The 24,110-nt window shown below is 34.7% G+C and overlaps 3 protein-coding genes across 4 annotated transcripts; 2 read left to right on the top strand and 1 right to left on the bottom strand.

The window, feature by feature from the left end:
- Position 1: 1 nt before the first annotated feature.
- On the top strand, positions 2-4,778 carry LOC105151861 (2-oxoglutarate and iron-dependent oxygenase domain-containing protein 3). Of its 2 annotated transcripts, none has more exons than XM_087403270.1 (5): positions 2-346; positions 573-1,010; positions 1,324-1,477; positions 1,584-1,710; positions 4,148-4,778. In XM_087403270.1, exons 1-5 carry the CDS (start codon positions 243-245, stop codon positions 4,165-4,167), a joined length of 843 nt encoding a protein of 280 aa, XP_087259396.1. In that variant the 5' UTR covers positions 2-242; the 3' UTR covers positions 4,168-4,778. The 2 variants fall into 2 exon arrangements, with proteins under 2 accessions (XP_087259396.1, XP_011064114.1); XM_011065812.2 differs by lacking the exon at positions 4,148-4,778 and adding an exon at positions 1,779-2,188 and having other exon boundaries at positions 3-346.
- Positions 2,633-18,500, bottom strand: FASN1 (Fatty acid synthase 1). Its single transcript, XM_011065813.2, has 10 exons — positions 18,097-18,500; positions 12,892-13,040; positions 12,445-12,798; positions 8,990-12,162; positions 8,060-8,522; positions 7,583-7,946; positions 6,011-7,497; positions 4,752-5,686; positions 3,670-3,906; positions 2,633-3,291 (listed from the first exon to the last, which is right to left on the bottom strand). The coding sequence occupies exons 2-10, from the start codon at positions 12,998-13,000 to the stop codon at positions 3,190-3,192; spliced, it is 7,224 nt and encodes a 2,407-aa protein (XP_011064115.1). The 5' UTR covers positions 13,001-13,040; positions 18,097-18,500; the 3' UTR covers positions 2,633-3,189.
- LOC105151863 (uncharacterized) lies at positions 4,256-23,900 on the top strand. The gene is made up of 5 exons (XM_087403271.1): positions 4,256-4,341; positions 13,840-15,215; positions 21,600-22,415; positions 22,787-23,275; positions 23,631-23,900. Exons 3-5 carry the CDS (start codon positions 22,320-22,322, stop codon positions 23,694-23,696), a joined length of 651 nt encoding a protein of 216 aa, XP_087259397.1. The 5' UTR covers positions 4,256-4,341; positions 13,840-15,215; positions 21,600-22,319; the 3' UTR covers positions 23,697-23,900.
- The last annotated feature ends 210 nt before the right edge of the window (positions 23,901-24,110 follow it).

The following is a 24,110-nucleotide window of genomic DNA, read 5'->3' as shown; positions in this document are numbered from 1 at the left end:
CCAATGTAGATTAGACTTAAGGCCGCTATTTCACTGTGCGTTTTTATCGTAAGTTTATGGCACATACAAAAACGTAAGCAGTAAGGAAATCGTAAATCGTAACATTGGATTTACTATTGACAAGTAAGTAACCACGAGTTCGACATGACTTTTCTAGTTGACATGTGTATGAACTGTGAAAAGTTGGATTAAACATAAAATTAAAAGATAAACAATAGTGATAATATATATCAATATACACGATGACGACGCAAGAAGTGAAAAAAAGTAAGAAAAAAAGCGCACAAAAAGAAAGCATAACACAGGAGGAAAACAAGGCGGAAAAACCTAGCAAACCCATTGAATTGTGAGTATAAAGTTAAACAAAATATCTTGTACTATTATTGATATTTATATTATAAGCATATGACTTTCAGATTTTAATGTTACTGTTATAATATTATTATTATTATATTATAAAAGAACGTAAATACTTCGCTTTTTCTCTTTGCTACTCCATTGAAAACTTATCTAATTTATAAGAGTGAAATAATATCTATGTATCAACTAACAGTTTACTTTCTATCTTGTAGGAAATATGGACCTACTGTATCTTTTCCATATCAAAGAGTATGGTCTAGATGTGTTCTGATACTTGGAGTCTTGCTAATAGTTTGGTATAATAACAGACAGGGTAAAGAAGTATATCTAGCAAAGCAGAAAGACGTATTGGTAAGTCGTACACAGAACGTTGACTGCTCTATGGATTATAGAGACGAGTTAGAAAAATACTCTGGCTGTGTACCAGAAAAATGCGGCAGAGTTGTAACTGACAAACTCGTCTCGACAACAGAGGCAGATGTTTTACTGAAACTAGCGAAAAGTGGAATAGATTTGGCTGGATCTGATGGTGGCGCGAGTATTCTGGATCTTCATTCAGGCGCTCTTAGTAAGAGCCAAGGTTTTATCAATATCTATAAACTACCAGAAGCAAAGAAAATATTCAACAGTATAGATTCAGCAATTTACAAGTATGATTTTTATTTATAATATTTTTTTCTTTTGCGAAGTAAATCTAGAGCAAAACATTCTTTGGTGTTCCAAATTGGACCTATAATACGTTAATACTATAAATTGTTTATTTAAATTCTCTTATGATAAATGATAGAAAAATAAATACATTTCTATCTCTTAAATTTGTAACTTCTAAAGTATATATGCAAATTATTAAATATTGTTTTGTTAAATATTCATCTGATTGTGAGATTGAATATTAAGATTGAATATTAAGTAATTTAATATTATATAAAAAAAATATATGTTATATTCTTCCTTAACTTACAGAGTAGTGAAAACAAAAATACAACATGCGGTGGCGCATAATTTCGGCGTAGATATAAATAAGATTTACTTAACCAAACCTACCTTCTTCTCGCGGATGACTAATAAACCCGCAAAAACCATACATGATGAATACTGGCATCCACATATTGATAAGGTCTGTCATGCGTCATTATACATGTTGCTCTTTTTAACAATTAGAAGTTTTGTTTTGCATATATTATATAGAGAGAGAGAATTAGAACAAAAACTATATATTTCAGGAAACATACGAATCGTTTCATTACACAGCGTTGCTATATTTAAATGATTTTAATAAAGATTTTGAAGGCGGCCGATTTATATTTATGGATAAGAATGATGTAAATACTACAGTAGAACCCAGAAAAGGTAAGGCGTTTACAATTTATAGATTAAATCTTCTAAAAAGGCGAGACAAAATTTAACAATATTTTCAGGAAGAGTATCAATTTTTACTTCAGGAAGCGAAAATTTACATCTAGTTGAAAAAGTGAAATCTGGTACTCGTTACGCTTTGACCGTGTCTTTCACATGCGATAAGAACGCCGCGATATCCGATCTAAATTTTACCGATGCATTAAATTAAAATTTATTTCATTATTTTTTTAGTTATTGAATACATAAATTTATTGATATTCACAGAAGGAAAATATCATACAAATTGTAAGAATATCGAAGATATTTTTATTCATAAATTTTTTTTGCAAATGGCACAATGGAACAGTATTATAATAAAAGTAAATATGAGGAATGATATAAAGGAAAATAAATAAAGTATTACTTGTATGAATTTGTTTTTGAGAATATATTTGATTAAATAATTAGAGAATTGGAATGTTGATATAAATTTGTGTTATTTATTTGTACACACAATTATTTTTGCTTATAATAATATATTACGTTATAATATGTAAGCAAGAAAAAAAGAGAGATAATATACATGTTAAATTATTTTAAAGTGGTTTGTGAAAAATATATTTTTTCGTTGGGATGAACTTGTAATTATTAATGGAATGAAACGTGTAATGTGCATATTATGAGAAAAATTTATAATAGCTGAGATAATGTTTATTGAGAATATTTTAATAGTAAGAATTTAATAAAAACACTAAAGGTTTTAATTAATAATTAAGAACCATATCAAGTGTAACGTTTCGATATATTTTATAGTTGCTTAATATTTTATCATTGTATTATATGATGAAAAGCTCTAATTAAAAACTAAAAATAATGAGATCAACCCGTTTAAAATACTTATTTTAATTAACAGGAAGAAAGTAATGAAAATCAATTTTTAATATACAGAATAATTATTAATATACATATAAATAAATAGCAATGCTGTGTCCGCTATTAACATAAAGTAAATAAAGGACATTTAATTTGGGAATTATAACAAACATTCTTATATGTAATCCTAAAATTAATTCTTAAACTTAAAAATTACAAAAATTTTTGCATTTCGTGAATAAATGGTAACATACAAATTTACTATTCTAAAAAGCTATATTTTTGTTGCTTTTTGCTTATTTTTCATTTTGTACGATTCAATTGCTTGCAACAATTTAGACCAGTTAAAATAATGAAGTGAGATGATATACGAGAAAGATTTTTGCAAATTACTAATCATGTCAATTCATAGAGTGCAGAATTTTTTGTTACATTGTAGCAATATAATTTGTCATATTTGCAATAGATTGCAATTTTTTAATAAGACATTTATGTACAATGTTTCTGCAACTTCTGTATATTATGGAAAATATTAAGTTCTATCGGCAACGCGACATGTGTGCCACACAATCATTTTCAAATATAATAAAACTTAAAATACGGATGTCCTTCCGCAAGCTACACTCGTAAGAGACTTGCGATTTTCTTTGCACTTTCTCCCAATAGCATCGTCCTATGATTACCATGCACCTCTTCTATTCTTACGGGTTGTATGCAAATCTGAAAAGAAGAAAAAAATAAAATATTCAACTTTTTAAATATGAATTCCATACAAATAGTGAGGAGGATTAAAATGGAATTTATTAATTTTTAATAAAGTACGTGTATACGCGATAAGTAGGTAGTAAATATTATACTGTAATTATATTATAGTGTAACTATACTAATGTTCTAATGATTGAGAAATTTTTTTTCATCAATTTTTCATTTTTGAATTAATTATTATGATACAATATTAAAATATATTTAATTAAAATTATATTAAAACATCAAAATAAAATTTAATTTAAAACTTGCTTAAGTTAATTTATAATGCTACAAAAAGGAACTTAATTATTGAAAATATTGAAGAACTTTAATAAAAAAGATGAGACTTACATTCGATAAACCATAATCCTTTTCTAGATGTAAGAAATTTTCTGCAGCCTTAATCAATGTGACCGGTCCTTTGATCTTTTTATTGATATTATAGGTTACAGCAGCCGCTAATTTTTTGAATAAAAGATATCCGGCTACTTTCAGATCATCTTGTACAAACGGCGTATTACCTATCGCTTCTATCATTTTATTAAACATCTCCACATCCGAATTACTTTGTTTCAAAATATCATATGCCTGAAATAAAACATTGTGAATTATGAAACTAATATCTATATTTTATATAATATTTCTCAATTTTATATACACACGCGCGCGCGCCCACACACACACACACACACACACACACACACACACACCCAGATAACTAAGTCTGTAGAAAACAGATTTTTTTAATGTCTGCTACACACAACAAAATAACAACAGAATTAGATGTACATAATATTGTTGACAGACTGCTAGAAAAAAAACGTTACAGAATCTGCAAGAGTCAGATAATGTCGACAGGATCTGCTCAGTTTCTGCCAACAATTTGCCTTCAATTTGCCTATCGACAGGCGATATTAACAGAACACAAGCCTAATGCGGACGCAGTTAATGGCAGACTGCCATCATTTTCTGCTCGAACCTGCTAACAGTCTGCTAGAAGACTGCAGACATTTTACTATCTGGGTAATAGATATATATATTAATATTTGGATAGTCTGATTTTATATCGTAAATTGCTAACGACTAATTGAGATTTAAAAAATGTACTGGATGTTCAATAATTATGACAATAATATGACATAATTCATTGTCAAATCCCAAAGAGATTAAAAAAAGGTATTAGTTGATTATAAATAAACGTCCACTCATTATGTACGTATTGCAAACAAATGTTAATAAATTAATAGTATTATAAATTATAATTATAATTATAATCTCATTTTTGTTTAACAAGACTCGATACATGCTTTAGATGTTTCTTATTGCTTGTGCTTCTCTCTCTCTCTCTATATATATATATCTTTATTTCTTATTTAAGATAGACGAAGATAAATATCATATGACAGATAGAATATTGTTATATGTATACCTACTTGAATAAAACTGACGTTCTTGTTGAATTGTATGATGAAATATGCCAGCGCTTTCATACAGCCATCAGAAGTAGTACTTTTTATTTCTTCTAGTTTACCAATCATATCACATTGCTGTCGTACGAATGCCACTGAACCATCGATAAGATATAGAATCACATTTTCCCCAACGGATTCCAATTGTAGAGTCATTTCAATGGCGACGCAAGTTCCGTACGAGTATGCTGCCAAATGATATGGTCCTTTTTTTTGAACTTTTCTAATAGTATTCACATAGAATTCAGCCAACTCTGAGATTGTTTCGTGAGGCGCTTGTTCAATGCTCTGTAAACCCCAACATGGCCTGTCAAGTTCGCTGGCCACATATTCTAATGGTTTAATAAGACCTTCGATACCATGGATAGTGAATAATATCGGTCCGTTGGAACTTTTTGTTTTCAAGGGAACAAGAGCCTCTTTAGGTAGCACTTCATTGCTCGGCCATTGCATCAGCATATCGAGTGACAGGTTTGAGTCCGTAACAGTGATTGCTTTCTCAGCAAAAGGTTGCTGGTCTTTCACTATCTCACCATTCGTCGAAGATAATTCTTGCAGTTTGGTGAAAGTTAAGACACGGATCTCTTGAGCTGACAACACGATGTCATAGTTTCTCTCGAGGGTCTGTTTTATCTCTGTGCCCATCAACGAGTCCATACCCAAGTCGGCCAAACTATTGTTGGGATTAATCGTATTAATTTCTTTTACGCCTAGGATATTAGCAATGGTTGCGATGAGGTCAGCCTTGTTGTCGTCATCTGGTTTAAGTTTTTCAGCTAACACCATGGATGCGAGCACCGGGTGCGGTTGTTGAAGGAATATATCTATTGTCGCGAGACAACTCGACATGTGTTGTGGTAGAGTACCATTCACTTCGGTATCATTATCTCCCATCATTTCTGAAAAGAAATAATATCATAAGAGAAACTGTGATTTGTGTGTGTGTGTGTGTGTGTGTGTGTGTGTGTGTGTGTGTGTGTGTGTGTGTGTGTGTGTGTGTCGTATAATAAATCTAGAACAAGTGTGCAAATATGCACCATCTATTTTATATGTGTCATTATTACTGTCTTATACAATAATATTTTTTATAAGAGACATAAAATAAAATAAAATTGACAAAATCAAAGAAAAGGCAAATTGAAAAGATTTGAAAGTAATTCATTCAAGAACAGCTATGTGATTGAGAGAAAGTTTAGATCATTTCGGAAAATTTCATGTATTACCGATAACTAAGCCAACGTCTCCGATAGCACCCCATTGAATGGCGAGACCAGGTAAGCCATTAGCTTGCCTTTCTTCCATTATTCTCTCCATGGCCGAATTTGCGAAACCATAGTTGGTTTGACCTATATTGCCGCGACCGCTCGATATAGATGAGAACACCACAAAGTAATCTAGCGATGGGCAAAGCTTCCTTGATACCGCATCTAAATTCCTTGTAACATTGACTTTAGGTAAAATGGATGCTTTTAAATCGGCTTCTTGCAAATTTTCAATCAGAGCATCACGTAGTACGGCTGCCAGATTAAATATACCGCCTACTGGAGCCAATTGGTTGCTTTCTTGAATTAAGCGTTGGGTACCCGATAATGTTGTAATATCCCCGGTGAAGATAACGATTTTTACGCCGTTTTCACGCCAACGACGCACGCACAGTGCCTGGTAACCGATGCGTATGCCTGAACGCGATACGAGAATAATGAATTTAGCGCCACGAGCGACCATCCAATTAGCCAGTTCTAGACCGAATCCACCGAGACCACCAACCAATACATACGATTTCTCCGGATTTATATAAGTACGCGGAATCGCGGCTACTGTCTTCGGTGTTGATAATGTACGCTTCTTTGGTTCCTCATCACGAATTTTCAGTAACACTTTGCCGATGTGCTTGCCTGTCGCCATGAATCTGAATCCTTGCTCGAGCTGTTGCTCTGAAAACACGGTCGATTGGAGAGGACGTACCGCGCCATTCTTGATTCCTTCCGAAACGAATTTTATCAGTTCTTTCTTTTCTACGCTATCTTCTCCAAATAGTCCATCCAACAATATACCATGGAAAGACGTATTTTTCAAAAACATTGACATCCCTACGCGACTGTCATTCGACAAATCGTACTTGCCGATTTCAAGAAAACGGCCACCAAACGCGAGACACCGAATGCCGGCTTGCAACTTTTCCTCTGCCAGTGAGTTTAGCACGACGTCGACTCCACGTCCTTGCGTCTCCGCACGTATTAGTTGTTCAAAACTCGTATCTCGAGAATTACCGATATGCCTGTCGTTCAACTGCGGAAAGATTTTCTTGAGATATTCTCTTTTTTCTAATGTGCCAACGGTAGTGAAGACGGTACAACCAGCATGTAAAGCAATGGCGATCGCTGCTTGACCAACACCGCCTGTACCAGCGTGGATTAACACACTTTCGCCTGCTTTCAATCGACCCCGTATAAACAGAGCATAGTAACTAGTTGCATAAGCGACAGGTATTGTTGCTGCCTGTTCCAAGGTCCATTTGTCGGGTACTTCCCAAAGGAAATCAAGATCCGCTAATACAGTAGTTGCTAATCCTTTAGCTTCAACTATGCCCATCACACGACGACCGTCAGCATCTCTCCCGGAAAATTCGAGTCCTAATATACATTCTTCCGTGGCCATATTCCTTGGAAGAGCGTCTGGTGGTAGTTTGCCACTCGCCAACATGATATCCCTGTATAATTTGTATAATTTATATTCATTTGTGTCATGACCTTTATTATCTAAATTACCAATAAACGATATACGTTGAAACTTACCTGAAGTTCAATGGAGCATAGTACACGCTGCAAAGTTTCATATTAGAAGAATTGTCGGGTCGATAATAACTCAATGGGCCTTCAATCCATCTCAAGCTGCTAAGGTCTCCCCTTGTCAGTGTGTTGACATATGCATGCTCCACCTGTAGAGAAGACACATTGTTCTGTTGATCTAATGGCAAATGTCGATAACTGCCCCATTGTCCTCCTTTTAACACATTGGTCATCAATCCTTTATCCAACTGTTCCATGTAAAACCGTGCAGATAAGTCAAACTTGGGAGCGTTCTTATCTTGGATGAAAACATAGCGTGCATTTGCACCACCTGCCTCGCGTCGTATACAAGTCATAAATCCAGCCAAGCCTATGAACAAAAGGTCACAAGACATTCTTTCGATCTGTTTATATTTTGATCCTTATATAGGATAATTAAAGATGTGAATTAAAAGTATGAAATAATTTTTCCTGTAATCTTACCAAGCGTTTCTTCGCCCTGGGATACAAGAAGCAGTTGTTGATCGTCGCTATCAGATTTCTTCAGTGCTGCTTTTACATTCTCCAGCCATGAGAGATTTTTCTCTGTGATTTGTATTATTATTGGTTCTTTTCTTTCTTCTCGTTTCTTCAGCAACAAGTAAGTCTTTCCTATGGGATCAATTTGTTTGCCGCTCAATGTTAAGTCAGTTTCCTTCAACGCGGTTTTCAAATCTAGATGCGTAGAGGTCTCCTCCAAAAGGATGAAACAGCCAGGTTTTAAGGCAGCCGCCAAATTTTTGAGAACAGTATAAGACTGATTGGACAAGATGTCCGCCGCTATGATAAGGTGTACATCTTGAGCGGGAAGTGCTTTGTTCACGTCTTGTATCACAACATTCATATTCATTTGACTTAAACTCGCCGTGTAATTATCAGTGGAAACTGCGATCACTTGTAAATCCATCTGAAACAAAGCGAAATAAACGCGATGTGATTTTATTCATTTTGAATTGATTGAAGAGACATCTTGAAAAAAAAGCAATCACAAATAGGAAATTATGATTGTTGATTATGTTTCTGACATATACATTTTAAAATTGTGCATATATAAATAATAAATGGATAGTATGTTTTAGCAGAACAAAAATATTTTTTTTTTTCAAATAACACTAATAATCATAGATATAAAATCCTTTGTAATTATTATTTTCTAAAGCTTCTGTTTAATTATTAATCTTGTAATAGTGTAATTTATTAAAATATGTAGAATGCTCTGAATATTTGTTGAAATGACTATTTGTCAGCAAAAGATATCCGTGTTTAGTTTCTGGAGATTTATTTCTATTCTACATATACTACACTAGAAATTTTTAATGAAAAAAATATTACATTTTGAGCGGGGACAGTTTATTATACTCCTGCGATACTTACAATAGGCAAGCCCAGTTCGCCTTGCAAAATATCGAGTATAATTGGTGCTAAGAGAGCTTCCGCAGCTCGTTCGCCTGCAACTTCCACAGTCTTCAATTTCAACGCCATCAGGTTCTCATGTATGATTTGCGAAAGTACAATGAGGGCATGCACTTTTCCTCTCGTTGGATCCTCTACCAGGCTATGCAAATTTTCATAAGGCACGAAAATGTATCGTTCGTGTTTAGGATCGGCTTGAGTCTGCTGTCGTCGAGGTGCCAAGGAAGATTTCAATCCTCTGAGCTCGATGCCACCCGATTGAATAATATCGATATTCTTGTAGTAATACACCGGCAATCCACCATCTTCTGGTAATTCTTTCACTAGTCGATTATGAAGAATGGGATCGATTGCAGCGTATTGGAGACGCGATGGTAAATACAGTAGCTTGTGGCTGATGGACAATACGCTGAACTGAAGCATAGTATCTATATACGGAATCCATTGATTGAACCAGTAAAGTTCGCCGGCAGTAGCATAATTATCGCAAAATTTGATTCCTTGGAATATATCGCGATACTCGTATCCACGTAGTCTTAGTTCCTTATAAATGTCCTTAGTGTTTAAAGGCAAAGTTTCCTCGTCAGTAGGCGGTATTGGTGGTGGTGGTAGTTTCAGTTGATTTTTCTCGATTGTCTCAGACGCATGGACATTTCCGCTAACGACGATAGCACCAGCCTCGCAGATCTCAAAGTCTCCCGTTCCCTCAAAGATGGTTATCGAAAATTTCACCGTTCCTTCCTTTGGCATGATGGTAGCTCGTTGAAAACGCACGTTCTCGAACACCACTGGCAATCGTTCAAAGTCGGTGCCTCGCAATTTCGCCAAAGTTTTCCACACCAATAGAATGTAGCCAGTGGCTGGGAAAAGGACTCGTCCATCTATTTGGTGTCCCGCTAAATATGCGTCTGTTTCTTTCGACAGATCTAGTTGGACGACGCACTCTCCAGAGTGGCCTGATATCTTTTTGAAAACAGCAACGTCCCACGCGGTAGAGTGATCCCACCTGACTACTGGTCCGATCATCGGTGTTCCACGACCTACAGGAAAACTAATTTGCGGATATAATTTGGAGATGTCAGGTTGCGCACCGGCCATGTACAGCTTGCCCACGTTAGATAGCAGAAAAGCCAGATTATCTGGATGATCCCGCTTATGGAGACCGATATTGGTCACCGTTGGTGGTAATGATCTGCGTAAGATTGCTTGTAGCAGGCAATGTGGCGCAATTTCGATTGTTATCGCATTTCCTGGGATATGCGCGATTGCTTCGTGGAAGAGTACAGGAGAGAGCAAATTGTTTACGTGATATGCAGACGAGCTAAACTTCGCGAGCGGACTGCTCAATGCGCTCTCCGGTACGGAACTAGAAATCCATCTGGGCGATCTCTGTTTCGGGTTTAGTATGATCTTATCAAGTGAAGCGCGTAACTTGGGTCCAGCTGAGGCTATGTATTTACTGTGGAAAGCGAAACCGGAACTTTTCACCATTTTGGCAAAGATATCTTTGCTTTTCAAGGTTTCTACGAACTTTTGCAGAGATGCCACTGGACCGGAAATAGTGACTGAATCGGCGGAGTTGTGACAAGCTGGAACGATATTGGATGGGCAAATTTTTTTCGTCTCCTCCCAGCTCAAACCAACTGCCGCCATGGCACCCGGTTCCAAATTGGACTCTACAATCGCTTTACCTCTACAGTAAGCCGCTAAGACAGTTTGCTCCGGTGTAAACGCGCCATCAGCATAAGCACAACCCAATTCTCCAACGGAATGTCCGACTATACCGTCTGGATGTATGCCTATCGATGTTAAAATGTCCACGAGAGCAACCTGCATAGCTGCAATAGATACAAAGGAATCCAACACGTTCTCATACGTATCATCCGTGGCGTTTATGATGATATTCATCAGGTCGATACCATGGGGCGCCAACGCATCTGCGCTTCGTCGTAAACTACGTTGAAAAGTTTCAATTCCGAATAGTTGACGAGCCATGCCCGGCCATTGCGTACCCATGCCGGAAAATACGAACCAAATGGGGCGTCTCTCGTTATAGTTTACTACTTCGTTCACTTCACGTGTGCCATCAACGTTAAGTATCTCATAGCCGCGAAAATGATGGCCAGGAATGTCATTATTGTGCATTACGTGTAAAAGCGAGAGAAACTCGTCGTCTTTATTATGCTCTTGTGCTCTATTTAGTAAGGTGTGCACAGCTTCTTCCGTTCGACCTGATACAGCAATCAATTTGGGCAACAGTTCGGTGATGTTCAATAGTGGTGATAATTTTGGTTTTGGATTGCTGCGGAGAATGACGTGCGCGTTCGCGCCGCCGAAGCCGAACGAATTGATGCCCACGAGACCACCGTTCCACGGTGTGGCCTTGTCGATCACTCGAATACGTCCCTCGTTTATGCCAGGAATGTTCGGATTTGGAATATTGAAGTGTAAATTTGCAGGTATTATGCCCGTTTCCATCGCGATCAACACCTTGGCGATTGAGCATAGTCCGCTGGCGGGTTCCGAGTGACCCATGTTGGATTTTACCGAGCCAATCAGCAAGGGAATTTTTCTGCCTTTGCAAAACAATTCGTCGACAGAATTGATCTCCTCTGGATCGCCTACTTTAGTACCAGTACCATGCGTCTCCACGTAACTCACGTCTGCGGGATTAATCCCCGCTTCATTGTAGATCTCACGCAACAATCGATTCTGCATTTCACCATTGGGATACGTGATACCCTGAGATTTATAGCCATCGGTGTTTGTTTTCGTGTGAATCACCGTAGCATATACTCTGCGCGCATCCTTTGCTTTTTGCAAATATATCGCCACTACCGCTTCGGATCTTACATAACCGTTACCCGAAACGTCGAATGATTTGCACTTGCCATCTTGAGAAAGCATATTCAGTCTGTGAAATTGAAGCGAAGCCTCCGGTCTTAATACGAGATTCAGTCCACCGACGATTGCAGCATCGCATTCGCCGGCGCGCATTGCAGTAACTGCCTGATGTATGCCATACATTGCTGAGGAACAAGCCGTGTCCATCGCGTAACTAGGTCCATTGAAGTCAAAAGAGTAAGAGACTCTGTTGGCGAACATCGATTTGGAACACCCGAGCAATCCATATCCTGCAAGCAAATACAATCGGCTTAATCTCAGCAGATACCGTATAATTTTCTCTCGCCATAACAAATACTTGTTAAGTAGGAAAATATAAACAACGATTTCGTACACGTCCATATTATAGTCATTTTCTTATCTTTAGATAAATTCTTGGATTATAATAATTTTTTTTAGTTTTTATGAAATTTAAACTGGAACTTGAGCGAACCTATTGTTCGCGGTAGATAGTAAAAATTAAAATACATAATTGGTAAGATATTCAGCACAATTTTTCATAATATACAAACCGTTTATATCATCCGTGTTTCTCATCCAAAACTCATCTGATTCTGAAGAAGAGACACCAATAAATACACCAGTGCGCGATCCTTTTATGGTTGAGGGATTGACGCCAGCGTCAACTATCGCCTCGTACGTGACTTCTAACAGCATGCGAAGCTGCGGGTCCATTACGTGTGCCTGCTTAGGATGTACTCCGAAAAAAGAAGCGTCAAAGCTTCTGAGGTCCTTGATCTTGGCACTTCTATCCGGTAGTCCATGGAGACCCGATGGCCAACGACGTTCGTCATCAGTGACCATATCTATTCCTTTCATCAGATTCTCCTTAAACTCTTCGATATTAGACGACTCGGGCAGACGACCTGAAAAAACATTCATCCAGTCAATGCGTTACGCTCTCATAACGATCTGCCTAGTCGTGCCGTGATTCGCTTAATCGTGCAACCGACATTTACCTGATATGCCCGTAATGACGATGTCGCTATCAACGGAATACGATACTCCATTTCCGATCACGGACTCTCGCGTCATTGGACTGTTGACACTTTCAAACTGAGCAGGCATCTTGCCGAAGATTCAAACTTTTCTCCCTCTGGATTCCTATCTGCAAAGATAGAATTAGTCAATTTGAGTTGTTAGGTTTTTCAATAAATCTAATTGATCTACAGCGTAGAACATATTTAAAGTATATTTAGACAAACGATAAATCTTTTTCAGTATCTTACTTAAGAAATAAGAATATATCATAAGAACATGTATAAAAGTCATTAGAGAAAATATTTTTTTCTACTTAAAAAAAAAACTTTTCTTAATTATCTTAATCTGATTTGTCATTAATTTTGATTGCTTTTTCTCAGATTTAAGAGAAGACGTTGAAATCAACAATTTTACAATTAAATTTACAAAATAAATAAATTTATCGACAAATATATTTCAACAGAATTTTTATGTTATTCCAATCCTAGAAAATAAATGTAGGAATCATTTACGTTTATCTGTCACGCCCTGGAATCTCGTTTAACCGTCTCTTTGAGATGGCTGAACACGAGGCGATTACTACACGCGATTATCTTCAATTGACATATAAAATACTTAATTGAGTAATCTCAATAGAGTTTCTGGATAAATCAACTTTGCTTGACAAATGTTCGTAGAATCGTCGCTCTTTTTCGAAAAATCAATTTTCTTCCTCAAAAAGTTATTTATAGTTCGTGTATATTATTGCACTCATGTCTAGTTAGTAGTTGAAGATACATTATTGCAATAATAGGATTATTGCAAATATAGGAATGGTCTATTTCATTTTCAAATATTGAAGTGCCATGTACCTTGTAAGTCGTATTTCGACATATTACATAAATTATTTACATTTACGATAATATTACTTTTTTTATTATTTCTAGACAAAATCATGCAAAACAGATCAACGTATCTCGAATAAAGTATAAAAATATTTAGCCAGACGTTTACGAAAATTTATCTCAAACGTGCCTCTTCGAATTATTCCGATAAGAAGAATTATAATATACCATACATACGATACGATATTAACGATGGTTATGATATTTGTTATATCACATACTCCGGAATGTGTTCTGTCGATACAACATGTAGTTTGAGAAATCAGCAAATGTCACGCGTACGTATTTTATGAACACTTTTTTAACTTCTTAATTGCAAGCTTGTTTTTCAGCAAATATTTCTCATCTCATATACTTAGCTGCTTCAGCGTCATACTTATATTCCGATACGTGAGACTATCCGTCTGTAAATACGTTAAGTTTACAGCCAATCCGTTGTCTAGGAATTCGTATCGAACTCACGATAAGATTCGGTTTATCCGCACACTATCATGCGACATTGAATACTCTTCAACTTCAAGCCCTAAAAACGACATTCTGGAAAAAACGGCTATTTAACTGCATCAATTTGGAATTTTAAAATGTCCCTTTTTCTACATTAAACTTACGCAACTTTTGCAATACAGTTACAGAACAAAATAAAAAATAAACTTGCATTTTCATTCCTATATTTTTTAATTATTTCAGTAAAAAATAGTGGTTACGTCACTATTAACTTCTAATTAAGTTTACACTTAGCATTATTCATGAAAAAAAGTAAAAACATATCATAAAAATAATGTAATTCAGTTGTTAATTATAGTTGCTTGAGTTTTTTTACCAAGTTAGTCTAACATTCTTAGAATGAGTTCTCAGAAGATTCATCATTTCCATCAGACCTTCTGTATTAATTAACACTTTAAAATGTTTATTTTCAATATCGATAGATTACGTCTTTCTGATTTTATTACTTTATCTTCTGATTATACTCGATTTTTATTGCTATTTTGAATCAATCAAAATAATGAAATTACGAATAAGACAATAAGAAAGCAAAAATTTGTTCGTTTGTGCCGTAATATGTTAATTTAATAAGTTCAAGTCGGAAGGTCGATTGCATTATCACGTTGTCGCGATGTGGACGTCTGGCGAACGCGCATATAATCGCGAATTCAATTCAATTCAATTCAATCCGATTCAATTTTCTTTGTCGCGATTATTATGCGTATGTTATGTCGCGTGTCTACTAATTAAACGTTCGTGACGCGCCGGTATGTGAGTATCTAAAGACAATGGGGGTTTCCGAGAGTTCCAGCTATCTTCTGAAACAGTATTCCACTTCTAGATGCGAGTGAACATAACACTCGATCTTGAAAATATACCGTCACTGTGTATTATAACGCGTCAACGAGCATCGCGCGAGTCTCGTAAAAGAACAGGTAAATAAGTATCTACCATTCACGCATTTGTTATATTTTACGCAATAATTACTCTTTTTCATCTTAAAATAAAAATTCATATTGAAAGAGATAAATTTAAATTTTTCGAGACATTACTATGACAAACTTGTTTGAGAAATATATTTTATAATTTAAAAAGACGAATAACATGATTACCATATACATATGACGTATATATACATGTACACATAGTTTTTTTTTTAAATTCATCTTCAATCAAACCTACATTCGTTAATAAGGTGACTCTGTCTCATTCTTATCGGAATTATAAGTATTTAAACTGAATTTTCAAGGTCACGCAGTTCGATAAGAAATTGTGACAAGTACCGGCTTTTTATCGCACTTGCCTTACACTTGATATTAACTTGACATTATTCGCACGAGCTCTTCTCGAACACTTCTGTAATGATATAAAATGATAAATACTCAATTTTTTCAGACACGAATATAAATATAATTTGTAGTATATTGTGCTAAGTATATCTTATTACATAAGTAATATTTTGTGTGGGTGTGGGTGTGTGTGTGTGTGTGTGTGTGTGTGTGTGTGTGTGAGAGAGAGAGAGATAAATTATGAACAGCGAATTGCTAAGCGATATGATATTATCTTAATTTGTATTCAATATTTGATAATCCAATATTATCAAATTTGTTCTTTCCAAATTGATATTAAAAATGTGTTGCACAAATATTATTTTTCACATATTGTTAATTGATTTTTAAAAATATATTGTTAATTAAAAATATATTAATCGATGCGCATACTCTATACCGCGTTACGTTATTGAGCAAAAAATCGAAAGACGATATATATAAACATTTCTATTATATCTTATATTTCTTGAAGAAATTCAAATGCTACTAATAAACATTAAAATATACTAACAATTTTGTTTTTGTATTTCAATCGGAGCTGCAACTTTAATACTTTTAAATGAGTTTTTTTACATGTCAATATTATCATTGTAAATGATAAATTTGAAAGTCATATGTAACTTTCATGTTAATTGAGGTATATTATGGAACTAATTGTATATACAGTCAGAGGTCAATTATCGCGCTTCTTTATCTCATCATACTAATCATCATTCGGTTAATTGATCAATCATTTAAGCTTAGAGTCACGTTCGGCACTCCTTACGCCCACGCATCCGCAACAGGTGCGTGTGATTGTAATTAGTAATTAAGGAATATCAGTAATTCTTGGAACGAGAAAAAAAAAGTGCAATACATAAGTACATCGTATAAACGAAAATCAGAATCTCTCGATTTTAAATAAAGATTTTTGATAAACGTAATTTTTCTAACTGAATACAAAAATATTTCAAATTTTAATTGTATCAACTTGAACACTGCTAAAAACAAAAAAATCTTTTATTTAAGTTTTATCATTTTTGCCAGGCTAGTGAAGGCTTTTTACTGTTTTCAGTTCGATATTTTCTTCGTATGTTTACAGCCTTCCGCTATTCTCGTTATATTTGTAATCATTTGTAAGCAAATTCACAAGTACACATTTGACATTATACTTGCTAAAGCTATATATTATGACGCAATACAAGTACAAACGTAACATCGTTTATCCGTAACGTTGAGTTTCCAAGTATAAAAAACGAAAGTAGCGTCCAAATGATCTCTATAATACGTACGAATATTCGCTACTCTTTATATTATTCATACAAGCATTGTACAAGTATAAATATAAAGTAAAACCAAATGCATGTGTTTGTTTTACTCTCTTTATACCATATTAGATACCACGCATTAGAATGTTTCATTAGATGCTCGATACAATAATATAGTCGGTTATTTTTGTTTTATTTTGCGTTTCGAGTAGTTTTTTTAGTCATTTTACATTTTGTTGTCACTATTTACATATATTAAACATTATTCTATATACATATGTATTACATGTATACATAAGCAGTTATTAGCATTTGATAAGTGCCTCATGTCATTCAACATAATATGGTAAAATATCTTCATCATCTCTAAGAAAGATCGTAATCCATTCTTGCATAATATTGATTATGCTTTATCATGAGATAATTTTTGTTTTACATAGAATTTAATTTTCTATTTAATCACGTATGGTTCAAAAAATGAATCTCGGAAGGATTATGATTATTTATATGATACGATTCTGTCGTGGAAAATTTTGGAAAACCTTGGACGTAATTTCTTGCGAAAATCTCTTTGAAATACTTGATTATAAAAAATGATTCTTTAATCGAATATTTCTTTTTTTACACGGAGAATCTCTCAAATACTTATGTCTCGTTTATATATCTTTCGCTAATATTTCACTATTGAAATTTAAACTTTAAACTAGGCAAAATTCCGATTCCTTTTCGGAGTGTTACCACATTTTTATCCGATTGATGTTTCTTCGTACATTAATAACCGTAAAAATAAAAGATTATTAAATCTAATAACAGACTCACGGCACAAAATTAAGAGACAGAGACACTTGTGAATTATGAAATTCTTCCTTTACACAAGTAAACGATTATTTGAACTTGAAAAAAACTTGAAAAAAAATTTGCTAGAGTGAACTGTGTTGAGAGAACATTTGTCGTGTATTACATACAATCAATTATATTTGTATAAGTAAAAAAAAACCTATGAAACTATTCGATAATGAATCCAATGTTCTTTTAACATAATTTCTGAAATTGTATCCGATGTGTTTTTTTTTTTACAAATGTCGCACATAGCTGAAAGAAAATGTAGGTATTATTTAATAAATTTTGACGAACTGTACAATGCGTTTGCATGCTTTGGAACGGATGTCGGCGGCAACATCTCTCCTGGCCGGAAGCGGAAGCGGACGAGGTATCGATCGCGCGGAGCGGCGACTCACCTGACTCACGCTCACTCTCTCGTGTACGAACAATCCCCCCGGAAAAAGTTGGAGCAGAGCGTTCCTAATTGCAGTTTTTCGAATGACTGCCGCGCACGGGTTACTCGGGTTACGGGTGTTCTCTTCCTCGCAGAACCTCGCTTCGTTCAGCTTTCACCTCGGGCTGAGTGTGGCGCGAGTGACTCGCTCTCCAGAGAGACAATCGGCAAGTCGGGCGTACTGAGAACTGACTACCATCTAGCTCACACCAGCATCTTATTATTGAATCGCACTGTCTCTGTGGTCTGACATCAGACCATGTGGCAACGACCAATCGGAGCACGGTTTCAGCGAGCGCATGCGCGTCCACCACCCGGTGTGCCGCATCCGCGCGCGCGACTGACGACCACGACCACGACCAAGACGACGATGACGATCACGAGATCGCACGACGACCTGGACCGGACGACCAGCGAAAAAAGCAAAAAGGCGCGCGCGGCGCGTCCCTTCTAATTTTCTGTCACGAGCAAGAAAAAGCACGTCGTGATCGCGACGTCACCCACCGACGTCACCCAGCCCTTCACCCGCCGCCGGTTTTTACTTGACGCGAGGATCGTCAGATTTCGCGAGGCACGCGTCTGTCACATGCCGTACCGTCACCGCGCCGCGCCGTCGTCAATCTCCACTCTTCTTTCGTTTCGTACGATCGTACGAGTTACGACGCCAACGACGACGGAGTTATCGGAGAACGATAGCGTTACCGGCGTGTTGACCGTTTCGCAGATACACGTGAAAGAATCGATACTTGCCACTAATAATATTTTTGATGATGCGCAATATCTATATGATTTTATATATGTTCAACTATTTTAAAAAGCGCGCACGCGTAATATGCATGGTAAAAAAATCGATAATAAAAGTATTCATCTTCGTCCAGTTGCTTTATAAAAAGAGTAAATCGCGTTCGGAGGCGTTTCATACTTAAGATTATTCTATATAAATAGATGTTTTAAGATGCTAATACCATTCTGTATTGTCTTATAAAATGGTACATGTAAGAGATGTATGATCAGAAATAAAAAAAAATCTATATGAATACCGGTCTACATGTGGCTTTTGATAAATTCGAATAAATATATATTTTCAGTTCTTTTTTACAATTATTTTTTGCTCGTTTTATGATCTTGACGTATCGTCGTTTATTTAAGCACACGTAAGCCTTATTATTTATTTATGTTTATCGAAGCTACATTTTAATGAAAATGTACGAGCTGTGTCAAAAGTTAAATTGTAAGAGTGCAAATAAACAAGCGAGTGATGTGCTATAATCTAAAGAGAAGTTTACTTTATTTTTATATATATTTTTATATAGTTCAAACTTAATCAAAATTTTGTAATTAATCAATTGCGGACGTAAACGTCGAAATAAAAACAATTCCGAATTATAAAAATTATAGAAATTCATTAAGGTCTTGACTGTACAACGTTAGCTAAAAGTATCCATCAAAACAGCTAAAAAAAGCTAAAATTAGTAAAACATTGATATAAATGCGCCTGAAAATATAAAAAAAAAATTATTTGGTTTTTGATGGTTTATATAATGTATTGCCATATTTTGTCACAGTTTTAGGTATAAACAATTTTTAATGATAAATGGATTTAAATAAACTTTTATACGCATGAATATTTATTAAAATTTCATTAGTATGTATAGAAAATGGACGTAATTTCTAATGAATATTTCCGCATCAATTTTGCAAATAAGTGCTATGAAAAACAATTCTTCGAAAGAAGAAATTTTTATATTTTTTGTAATGCTTTTATGTTAACTACTCGTGTGTTTTTGTCTTGTATGTTTAATAAAACATTGCATCACCTGATGGAGTATAAGAGAAACGTTTCTGTCGATTTCGTCAGCTGATCGTTGTCAAATTCGTGAATTAACGCTGATATAAAAGCGGATAGTTGGGCTAAGTAAGTTTTCATTTAACTGAGTTTTCAACTCGTAAGTTAACGTTCGCGAGAAGTATACGGTGTAACACAATCATAGTTTTCAAAGTCCGAAATCTTTACTTCACAGTCTTGTCGCTTTACCCACGAATAATTGATTTTGTATGTAAGAACTTTTGGGTGGATGAAATTAAATTAAATACGAAAATTTCTAGTATTTCTCTTATATCTCAATTATTGAAAAGATTTAAATCTATGATATAAATTTAAAAAAAAAAAAAGATTTTGGCAAATTTTCTAGCAAATATTTTTCTTCTTAATTAACACCAGCAAATTTTTATGCATGAATATGTATAAATATGTATAAACATATGTATAAATATTTGCAAACATGTATAATCATGTATGAAATATGTCCATACATGTTCATACATCCCTCTCTTTCTTTTGTAAAATTACTTTTTAATGTAATAGAAATAATAATAACGTGAAAACATAAAAAATAATTAAAAGGGTAATTTTCATAATATTTGTTTTAGAAAAAAATTAAATTTGAATAAATGTAAAAAATTATTTATTTATAATTATGTATAAAATTATGCATAATTATATATGAGTAATTTTTTTTACATTTTTCCAAACTTTTTTCTGAAACGAAATGCGAAAATTATCCCTTTGATTATTTTTAATGTTTTCACATTACTATTATTATTTCTATTACACTAAAAAGCAATTTTATAAAAGAAACAAGGATGTATGAATATGTATAAATATCTTATATATAATAATACATGTTTATGTATTATTTATACATATATTTATACATATTTATACATTCATGCATGAATAATTTTTTATCGGGTTGTAACAAAAATATTCAATAAATTATTAAAAGCATATCATAAAATATACACGCGTTATACGATACAAGGTTAAAAATATATGCTCCTTATCTTTCCGCACATATTGGTAATACATCGATAATATAATTTTTTGGTACTAGTTTTGATGAAAAAAAATTTTACGGTCAGTATCTAACTTTCAAAGAAAATCTGAGAAGAAGGATGCAAGAAATACTCGTGATAATTAATAATTCTGAAGAGCAGTGCATAAAGCACGTATTCACTGTAAAACTTGAGGACATACATTACATTTGACGGCTCTACTTGAGCATTTAATTAAATCTTTTCAAAAACCATTTGTTAGACTTATTATTGAGTCATTTAACTTATTATTTAGATTACAAAATTTTCATGTTTCTTAATTATATATATTAAAAATACATAATAAAATATCAATATATAGAGTGCTCTATAAATGCTGAATGATATTAGATCGGCACAAAAGTTCTTGCCGATGCGGATAAATGTCTGTATACAGGCCTTAGTTTGATTTTATAGACAGAAAAGTTTATATTATGTTTTTGTAAGTTGGCATCTTTGCATTAACATTTATGCATGATAAACTAACTGATAACTATAAATTGTAACATAATCTTACATTTATTACGATTAAAAATGGAGCCGGATAAAGAGCATATTCGCCACTGTTTTTTGTTTTGTTTCCATCAAAAGAAAACTGCTGCTGATGCACACAGAATTATTTGTGAGATATATGATGAAAATGTTATAACCATTAGAACGTGCACAAATTGGTTTATACGATTTAAAAGCGGTGATTTCAATATCAGCGAAAAACGCTCCGGAAATCCTGTTGTGGAAAAAGATGAATTGCAAAAGATGCTTAATGAAGATTCAGTCTAATCGTGTGAGATTGCATTGCAACTAAAAGTTGATCATTCATCAATTGTTCCCTATTATTTAAATGCAATGGGAAAAGTCCAGAAGTATGGAAAGTGGCACATAAATTATCCGAATGCGCAATTGGCAATCGGTACGTCTGCCTTTTATTGCTTGCTAAAGAAAAAAAGAAAAGTTTTCTATGGCGTATTGTAATTGGAGGAGAATAATGGATATTTTTCGATTATCCTAAAAGGCAAAAACATCGGTGGAGCCCGGCTAATCAATATCATCAATGCCACTACGCAATATCCACGGTCGTAAGGTTCTGCTGTGTATCTGGTGGGATCAAGAAGATGTACTCTTCTTTGAGTTGTTGCCATCGGAGCAAACCATTACGGGACACTGCTACAGCAAGCAACTAAGGCAACTGTACAGAGAATTAATTAAAAAACGACCACAAATAGTTAGCAACCGTCGCAAGATCATCCTGCTGCATGACAGTGCCAGGCCACATGTTGCTAAGGAGACCAAGGAAGCATTGTTGAAGTTGGAATGGGAAGTTCTTCCGCATTCAGCTTACTTTTACTTCACCAGACATTGCCTCTTCAAATTATAATCTATTCAGATCAATACAGCACGGCTTATTTGGTGAGCACTTCTCAAATGTCGAAGATGTATGATCAATGGGTCAATCAAAATACGATTCCTTTTTTCGACGTGATATTTGCATATTGCCAGAAAGATGGGAAAAAAATAGAAAATACTTTGATTAATATATAATGTGTCAATTTTTTTATTGTAATAAAAAAATATTAACAAGAATTTAATATACAAATATCAACAAGAATTTTTCTACCGACTTAAGGGGGTATAACACCTTTGCGGCTTCAAAAAATAAAAAAAATTTTTTATTGGCTTAAATGATACTTTAAGATGTCTAGAATATGATCCCATTAACGCCTAAGCGATCTTGAATTTATTTCACGTCGAAAACAGCTATGCTTGTGTGTTACCTCTAGCGCGGGAAGAGGGCCTCACCGAGCTCGCTGCCTTTCTCTTGTGTTTGTCAAGTATTTCAGGATGAAGTTTTCAAAGCAGTCAAGCCTATCTACGAAGAATTAAGTTCTGACGATTTATTATCCCGCTGTCTTGGCGGGTATATTCAAAATAACAACGAGAGCTTCAACTCTGTGCTGTGGTCTATAGCGCCGAAAGGGGTCCACAGCAGCAAGGCGATCGTTGATATTGCTGCAAATTTTGCTGTTTGCAATTTCAACGATGGCCTAAAAAGTGTATTGGAAATTATGCAAGTTCTTAACTTAACGATCGGTACCACCTGCTACAACTTTTGCATAAAAACCGATGAACGGCGGATCCGCGCAGCCGAGCGCGCCATGACTGCGGAAGCTAAAGCAGCTCGGAGACTTGACATGTCCAATAAAAAGCCAAAGATGATGAGGACCTTAATTTGGAAGGACAATTATACGGGCCAGGCATTGCCGATTAAGGTAATAAGCTAATAATTGCAAGATTTCTCGTACCAAAACTTAAAACGCGTTTTCTGAAAAACACTATTTTTCAAGCTGGTGTACATCACAACGCCCAACAATTTTTATCCGATCGACAAAAATCAAATATCTTTATACTCAGCATGGGTGCCTTTATGGTACTACCTAGTCTTTTTTAAAAAGAATCACTAGATTTTTTTTGGCAATCGATTTTATGTCAGATTTTTAGGCGAAAATTCGATTTTTTTTTTCAAAGTCGCGCCATTTTCTCAAAAATTGATATTTTTTTTAATCCACCGGTACTACCTTAGCCAAACTATCACAGATTAAGAACCAATTTGTATTTTTGCTTTAGGTCACTCCAGTCAGCCACAATCGTGTACATCAGCAAGACATACGCGACGCTAGCGGCCTCTTTTGACGGCGTTTATTTTATAAACCATGATGATTTTTCAAAAACAAAAAATATGTTCAGTGTCTTTAATATGTAAATAAAAAAGCCCAAAGACCCGATTTTGAATTGCGCACTTCTTTGTATGTAAAAAAAAAAAATCTTGAAAATGAGATCGATTTTGGCCGTAAAAGGTGTTATACCCCCTTAATAAAAGAAAGAATTCCTATGAAATTTTCATTGAGCTTTTTGGGACATAATTTGGGACGATTTGAGCTATTATCTCGAAAGATAATTTTAAAATGGCTTCTTAATTAGACTCTAAAATCAGTTTTTTAAATTAGTTCACGAATTTGTGATTAAAATTAAGATCGCTTGCTTGATTAAAATTAAATACGCGATTATCTTGCTTTAGGAATAAGACATGTCTAAACGTACAACACA

Source organism: Acromyrmex echinatior, chromosome 2 (genome assembly GCF_024713525.1).
Source record: "Acromyrmex echinatior isolate Ae372 chromosome 2, ASM2471352v2, whole genome shotgun sequence".
NCBI classification, from domain to species: Eukaryota; Metazoa; Arthropoda; class Insecta; order Hymenoptera; family Formicidae; genus Acromyrmex; species Acromyrmex echinatior.
This window is presented reverse-complemented; position numbering and strand designations above follow the sequence as displayed.